This window comes from Echiichthys vipera (genome assembly GCF_963691815.1).
Source record: "Echiichthys vipera genome assembly, chromosome: 17".
In the NCBI taxonomy this organism is placed as follows: Eukaryota; Metazoa; Chordata; class Actinopteri; order Perciformes; family Trachinidae; genus Echiichthys; species Echiichthys vipera.
In genome coordinates, this window is record NC_139842.1 from 18984867 (window position 1) to 18993216 (window position 8350).

Below are 8350 nucleotides of genomic sequence, written 5' to 3' on the forward strand. Positions count from 1 at the left end.
AAGTATAAATAAATGCTGAAATAAATGCATAAAATGTATGGATACATTAATGAATAAATAAATAAAATAATAGATTCCTTACATTTATTTCTACATTCTTGTTCACGTATATTTATTTCTGAATGTCTGTGTTCATATGTGAAAGAGGTAGGATGTCCCATTTATGCATTTATTTATTTATCTATTCCTTTATTTCAACATTTATTTATTTATGCGTTTATATAAATATATATATGTATATTTATTTAGACTTAAGTCATGTTTAGTCCTCCGTAGAGGAGTCCCTCAGGTGCGTGTTTCAGATTACCCACAGCACCTGAACGCACCACTCCTATACCCTTTGTCCCTCTCATACCAGTCTCTTCTAAGAAGCGCCTCCTACTAACACTGTGCAAGAGTAGAAAGCGATATCGGATAAAGGAGCTCGAGTTTGTCTGCCAGTCAGCTGAGAACAGACACTCAGACACCGAAGTTTTTGTCTCCATCACGAGCGGTCACTGGATTTCACCTCACACACACACACACACTCACACACACACACACACACGCACACACACACTCACACACACTTGTTGGACATGGGGTTTCTTCTGACCAAGATGATGGCTGTATTTGGTGACAGAGGTAAGATGAAGTTCATTGCACACCATTTAAGGTGTAATTTTCATCATTTATGTTGTTTTGTAAGATGTTATTCAGGTATATTGAGCCTATAAGGGCCTTAAATAGCCTTACAGTAATAAACAGGGTTTGTACGGGTGCTGGAAATCCTTGAAAACACCACACTAAAATTCAAGAGTTTGAATTAGGTGCTTGAAACTGCTTGAAATGTGACATGGGATAGCATATAGCTTATGATATAACACAGAGAAAAGAAGATCTCAAACTGAAAACAGCCATTTACTGACATTTTTAAATGAAAAAAATGACTTTTGATGATTAACAAATCATCAGAATCTTTGGTGATATTTCTATGGACTTAGTTTTCCTTTCATTTGTCTTCATTCTGTAGAAAGCTGTCTCAAAACAACATGCTGGTTGTTTATAGGACAATAACATCTCATTAAATGAGTATTGTATACAAATATGTCGTTTATACAGCTGTGAGGTGCTGGAAAAGCATGAAATGCTTGCAAAGTGCTTTAATTTGACTTTGGAAAAGGTGTTATAACTCTTAATAGCCTAAGTGAAATTGAAATAATCCTGTAACATGTATCTCAAATAGTCACAACACATCCTTTCTCTCACCAGTATGCCCTTTATCACTCTGCATGTACATTACCTTTTATTCTGACTGACCTGCAGTGAAACTATGACACTGTCAACAGCGTCAGAGCTGAACTTTATTCTGCTCAGTACATCACAGTCCTGTACCTGTTCTTTATCTTATCTCTCTGTGTGTGTGTACATTTTTCTTGTGCACTGATTGAAACAAATTATGCAACCCAAGATTAGACTGTGTTCAAACAATGTGCACTGTAAAACAGTTAAATGTGATTTTCTTTTCTCTTATTACAGAGCACAAAGTCATCATTGTGGGTTTGGACAATGCTGGAAAGACAACCATCCTCTATCAGTTGTAAGTGATTTGATCTGAGGCCAAAATAGTAAAAAATAACAATAGAATCTGCTTGATATCTGTATTTTAAATGCTTTTTCACCCCCTCACATCCACAGTCTGACGAAGGAAGCCGTCCACACGTCGCCAACCATCGGCAGCAACGTTGAGGAGATCACCGTCAGTAAAACACACTTTTTGGTTTGGGACATCGGGGGACAGGAGAGCCTAAGAGCCAGCTGGTTCTCGTACTACGGCAGCACAGAGGTACGGATCACTTCCTGTCTTCAGCTCCATAAGACGTACAGTACAGGAACACCTTTCATGGGATAAAAATCAATCATAGAAGTCAGAAACATGACATTTTTACTGATGCTTTTATCTAAAAGTTTGATTCGGGTAAATTATCTTGGTCTTTTGTTCCCAAAAACACCAGAAAATCTTACTTTGCTGACTGAGCTTTTGCACTACTGACTTCTCCTGTTTTGATAAAGTTGTTACATAATCATGTGTGTACTGTAGCAGGCGTCTTGTGCCTCCCTCCTGATAACAGGCGCTTTGATAATGTAAGATACCTGCTGATTGATTCAGTGACGTGCTGTGGCTCTTTCAGATTGTCATTCTGGTCGTGGACAGCACCGACCGTGAACGCCTCACCGTCACCAAAGAAGAACTGCACCGAATGCTCGCACATGAGGTACAAACCCAGCTGTGCAGACAGACGTGCGTTTAGTTCAGGATGTTCAGATGTTGCACCGCGAATGACTCTTTACGTTAGATCAGAGCACAGAGGAAGTGCTCAGATCTTTTACTTAGGAAAGGATAAAAAAAAGTATTTGCCTCTAAATGGTAGTGGAGTAAAAGTTTAAAGTGTGAGACATGAAACATCTTCCTCGACAAATAACCAAGTCCAGCTGCTTTTGACTTAAATTTCTCTGGGGATAAAGTTTAAAGTGGCAGCAAATTCAACCATCAACTATTTCAAAATGTTACATTTTGCACATTTAATGAAATGCTGCTCAAAGTGCTGCACAAAAAAAATTGATAACACACATAATTCATTATTAAAACCAGAAAATGCAAAAAGTGAAAAACTATTCAGTAAAGTCTTAAAGTGATTTAAATATTAGTAATAAAAGTAAGTTAATAAGATGTGCGTTATTGTCATTGCATTTAAAACACAATAAGAATCTGATGGGCAGCAGTTCACACAGTTTAGCAGCAAATATAAATAAGTAAAAATATAAATAATAGTAATGTATATACACATATAAAATATATAACTATACATGTAAAGAACTACACAAAATATATTTATTTTATTTATTTATTTTAATACCACAACTACAGACACAAATGTAAAAATAAAATTGTGGAAAATGGACCAAACAGATGTAACAACACCATGACTGACGGTAATATGATAAAAATAAAATAATAATCCATCATAAATAATGATAAAACCATACTAATGATGCACATAAAATAATTATATAAATAAAATAATGATAAAATCAAAATCTGATACAATAAAAATAAATGATAAAATCATAATGATGATAAAATATCATAAAGATAAACAATGATACAATCATAATAAAGCTAAATACATTAAATAATTATACAAATAAAATAATGATAATAAAATAAAGGTAAACAATCATAACATCATAAAATTGCTACAAAAATAAAATAATAATACAATCATAATGATAATAAAATAAAGGTAAACAATCATAACATCATTAAATTGCTACAAAAATAAAATAATGATACAATCATAATGATAATAAAATAAAGATAAACAATGATCAAATCATAATGCTAAATACATAAAATAATAATACAATCATAATGATAATAAAATAAAGATAAACAATGATCAAATCATAATGCTAAATACATAAAATAATAATACAATCATAATGATAATAAAATAAAGATAAACAATGATCAAATCATAATGCTAAATACATAAAATAATAATACAATCATAACGATAATAAAATAAAGGTAAACAATAACAGAATCATTAAATTGCTACAAAAATAAAATAATGAAACAATCATAATAATGAAAAAAACAACATTTTTTTTTAAACAAGTATGAGAAGTATAAACGAAATATCAAATAACCACAATTATGTTTATAAAAAATAGGCCTGCAGTATTATGAGTAGATATACTTGGATACTTCCTACCAACCACTGCAGCAGGATTGTGTTTAATGCGTAAAACCCTTTTGTTATTCACTGAAACTGCCCAGTGCAGCCCTTCGTGTCCTCATACAGACACAGACACACTCCTGCTGTCAGTGACTCTCTTTGGCATCGTAACAAACCCGTGACACAACACGACGAGGAAGTTTCAACTCAGACCGTGTGAGTCAGCGTGTTGACATGTGTCTAAATATTCCGCTGATCTTGCTGTTCTTCCTTCTCTAAAGTTCTGGTGGGGACACGTTTGGGGTTTCCAATGGAAACTTTTCAAGACACAGAAGGAGCAGCATCGGTAACCTGTCTTCTTTTTTCATTTTTTATTCGTAGGACCTACAGAATGCGGCCGTTCTTATTTTGGCCAACAAGCAGGACGTGAAGGGCTCGATGACGGCGGCAGAGATCTCCCAGTGCCTCACGCTCGACTCCATCTCATCTCACTCCTGGCATGTTCAAGCCTGCTGCGCCCTCACAGGTGAAGGGTGAGTCTCAACACGCGTCACGCTTTCTCCCTTCTTTCCGCCTGCATCACGATGTATGAGTCAACATTAAAAAAATGTCTTTATTATAACCTGTCTCTCTCTCCCATCTCTTCCAGTCTACCTGCCAGTCTGGACTGGATGAAGTCGCAGGTTGTTGTAAACTAGAATCCAGTGGATCCTCAAACTGAGCCAAGCTTGAAAGAAAAAAAAGACGCAGCGGAGGTCGAAGTGTCAGGATTACTTACAGTGTTTTAGGGCAGTCTATGCCTGCCACACACGCCCGCAGACCACAGGGCGGACGAGCAACAGTAGAAACCTGGCTGATCATACACCAAATAACAGTAAAATCAGACTCCAGGTGTGGACTTTTGTACTGTTAAAGAGCCGCACGGTTTAATTCTAATAATTTGGTTAGGTGGAGACGTTTTTCCTCCGTTTTGGTCATGAAGATTAAGGAGTGTGTTGTGTGTATTTCCTCAGTAAAGAGAGGTGCACCGTGTTCCTGTTAAACATACGTACCTGAACCAGTAATACCACATTCCCCTCTGGTTTTCAGTGAGATTCTTTCATTTCACCGGAAAACATCTTACTTTACTGAACCGTAAAGGGAACTAAAGCGTCATTCATTCATTCATTACTAGAACCGAACAAGTTCTACCAAAGATTTCACAGCCTACGCAGAGAGAGAACAGATGATCATTGATTCAATTCAATTCAATTTTACTTATAGTGCCAAATCATATCAGAAGTTATCTCAGGACACTTTACAAACTAGGTAAAGACCACACTCTATGACTTATTTATGATTTACATAGACCCAACAATTCCCCCGTAGAGTACGGTGGCAACGGAAACCTTCCCTATAACAGACAGGAACGTCAGACAGACCCAGCTCTGTGGAGGACGGACATCTGGCTGCACCGGTTTGGGAGGAAGAAAAGGAGAGAGAGAGAGAGAAAAGAGGGACAGATGGACAGAGAGAGACAAAGACAGACAGAGAGACACTTCCAGTAACTATAATAATATCTATATTAATATGAATATGACTTATATGTTACGGCAGTTAATACAGTAGAATAGTAGAAACAAGCACAGCTAAGGTTATAAATTATAATAGTAGCAGGAAGCGCCATGCAGGACCACGGCAGCAGGCACCACCACGATAACACTAAAGCTTTAAGTGTTGTATTTCTCATATTTGACATTTATCAGGTTATACTCCGGTGCCCTATCCTTTTTCCTTGTGCCGGCATTAAGCTTTGTGTGCGACAGTCGTGATCTCATTTTGACCTTTGATTGGTGATTCTTGTCCCAGATTACGTTTTTCCTTAATGTACGTGATCTACTTCTGTTGCAACCGAATTTTAGTACCTCACTGAACCGCTGTTCCAGTCACAAACTGACTTTAGTAGCTGTCTAGTTAAACCTCTATCATGGAAGACTTTTAACACAATAACAGAGAAGAACATACACTTTAACTCCTCTGAAAATCAAGTGTGCACCTGATTTATAAAATTATATTTCATGCTGTTGAACAACAGGACTCTTTTGTTGGACCTAAACATGTTTAGTAATTTATTTGAAGAAAACAAAGCTCCTTTACTGTATATTACAGCAATGTCCTGAATAGGGAAATGAGCTAGCTGCTAAAGACTGAGTCATATTTAAAAAGTATATATTGTATTGTGTGTTTTTAAATAAATATTATTCTTACAAATGTGCATCGGGTGTGTTATTTATCCTGCAGCTGTGATACTGACACAAATATGTGAGCATTAGCCAGCACTGTTATTCACAGCGGCTGGTTTTGGCTGAAGAAATCACGTGGCCTTTAGGTTTTCTTTGATGCAATGGATAGTGAATCATTATGCTGTAGTGTATTAATGCATCTTCTGTTTGTCATATGAGCTGACACAGCGCTGCAGTGGTGGAGGAAGCACTCCGAGCTTTTACTTTAGTGAAAGTAGTAATACCAATACAAGTTAAAAGCCCTGCATTCAGATTGTTATTTAAGTAAAGCAAGAGTATTAGCATCAAAATGTACTTAAAAGTGTAAATAGTACTTATTATGCAGACTCCATTTCAGAATATTAGACTAGCGGACGAAATGGGTTTTCTCAGGAGGGTGGCTGGAGTCTCCCTTAGAGAGAGGGTGAGAAGTTCAGCATCCGTGAGGAACTCGGAGTAGAGCCGCTGCTCCTTTGCGTTGAAAGGAGCCAGTTGAGGTGGTTCGGGCATCTGGTAAGGATGCCCCCTGGGCGCCTCCCTAGGGAGGTGTTCCAGGCAGGTCCAGCTGGGAGGAGGCCTCAGGGAAGACCCAGGACCAGGTGGAGAGATTATATCTCCACACTTGCCTGGGAACGCCTCAGGACCCCCTAGTTAGAGCTGGTTAATGTGGCCCGGGAAAGGGAAGTGTGGGGTCCCCTGCTAAAGCTGCTGCCCCCGCGGCCGACCCCGGATAAGCGGTTGAAGATGAGATGAGATAATCAGACTATATGATCTTGGCTTTGCACCATGAGCTGTAACTCTCTACCAGGGCTTGTTTGAAAATAAAAAAGCATAAAGGGGATTAACTACTAACTTCAACCACAAGCTCCTAAATGCTCTTTACAACTGAATAAAACCCAGTAAAACCCTCTACATGGTTGTTTTACACTATTAACACAATGGTGCCACCCTGTGGTGTTTGACTCCGCAATACTGATTTGTTTACAGCCCATATGATAATAACTGAAGATGTACATGCATTAGTAAGAAAGGTTTGGATCCTAATTAGGCTACATTGTATCTCTTTAAAAAGATAATTATATAATAATATTTTTGAAGGGCATTTATTTAATGACGAGAGGGAAATCCTCTGATGAAGAGTTCTTTTTCGGTGACTCTGACGGGTATGTAGCAACAGAGAATGATATTCTTTTCATTGTAGGACTGGAAAGACAGTTGATGGTTGATTGAAACTGCATGGGATGGTTTTTTAATCGAGATTGTTTTGTTTGGATGATAAAGTTGATTAATCATGCTTTTGTTTTCGCCTTTCTGTGGGAAAAACTGATATCAAAATAAACAATATTAGCATATTTATATAACTTTCTACTCGAGGAAATGCTTCAACACTCATTTTCTTTTGTTTATTTTATTTAAACTTGTTATTCATTACAAATATGAGAAAAAAATGATAAAACATCACTTATTTTTAAGTAAATATAAAAATATAAAGAAACATTATATATCAGAATTAGTCACTGAGACTATTTAGTCATAATAGGCAATAATTGACTACTAAAACTATAGATTAATGTAAATATCAGTTTAATGTTGCAGCTGACAAGGTGAGGCTAATTTTATTTACTTTATATACTGCTGTATGGCTTAATCTAAAACAACATATGTTATTTCATTTGCTGATAATGTTTTGTATTAATCATCTGAATCTGTAAAGTAAAGCACAAGTACCTCAGAATTGTACTTACTTGAGTAAATGTACTTTCCACCAATGCCCGTGGAGAGAGACCAGGTTATGCAACACTTTCATATTATCGATGGAGCATAAATCTAGAAACAAATAACCTTAAAGCGCCAGTTAATATGACTTTATATGACTAGAAAAACATGTACTTCCTCTTCAGGAAGGCAGAGGTGGGAAAACAGGGGGCATCCGGATTTGAACCGGAGACCTCTTGATCTGCAGTCAAATGCTCTACCACTGAGCTATACCCCCACACGTCCATCATGGCAAGTATATTTCCATAAAATAAGAGGATACGGTTTAGACTGACGATTTAGGTTCTGTATTGTGTTTCTACTTTTAGCCGAATACGATTTGCTTTTGTCGACAGTCGAGGTATTTAACTTATACTTAACAGAAACGACGATATTTTGACCAGTAGGGGGAGATATTAGGCCACACGTGGGGCTACGTCATGTATCGTCACGCAGGTTAGGCTTAATAAAAGGTGATGGCTTGTGTTAAGGTACGTAGCCTGTTAGTACGGGAAAAATCGCCGTGACTTGGGTTGAATTCAAAGGACTTCCTGTAGGTTACGTCTCCGTTGTCATGGTTACGGTCATTTCACAACTGGTGGAGGTAGATAT

At 37.1% G+C, this 8350-nt stretch overlaps 1 protein-coding gene across 1 annotated transcript; it reads left to right on the forward strand.

The window, feature by feature from the left end:
* The first annotated feature begins 417 nt into the window (after nucleotides 1-417).
* Nucleotides 418-5907, forward strand: arl5c (ADP-ribosylation factor-like 5C). The gene is made up of 6 exons (XM_083931478.1): nucleotides 418-624; nucleotides 1519-1579; nucleotides 1678-1825; nucleotides 2172-2255; nucleotides 4104-4255; nucleotides 4372-5907. The coding sequence occupies exons 1-6, from the start codon at nucleotides 579-581 to the stop codon at nucleotides 4418-4420; spliced, it is 540 nt and encodes a 179-aa protein (XP_083787604.1). The 5' UTR covers nucleotides 418-578; the 3' UTR covers nucleotides 4421-5907.
* Nucleotides 5908-8350: the final 2443 nt, after the last annotated feature.

Excerpts from the sequence above, each read along its gene's own strand:
- arl5c (XM_083931478.1), top strand. The coding sequence starts at position 579 with ATGGGGTTTCTTCTGACCAAGATGATGGCTGTATTTGGTGACAGAG. Across the intron at positions 625-1,518 it reads GGCTGTATTTGGTGACAGAG|AGCACAAAGTCATCATTGTG; the intron begins GTAAGATGAAGT and ends CTCTTATTACAG. Across the intron at positions 1,826-2,171 it reads CGTACTACGGCAGCACAGAG|ATTGTCATTCTGGTCGTGGA; the intron begins GTACGGATCACT and ends TGGCTCTTTCAG.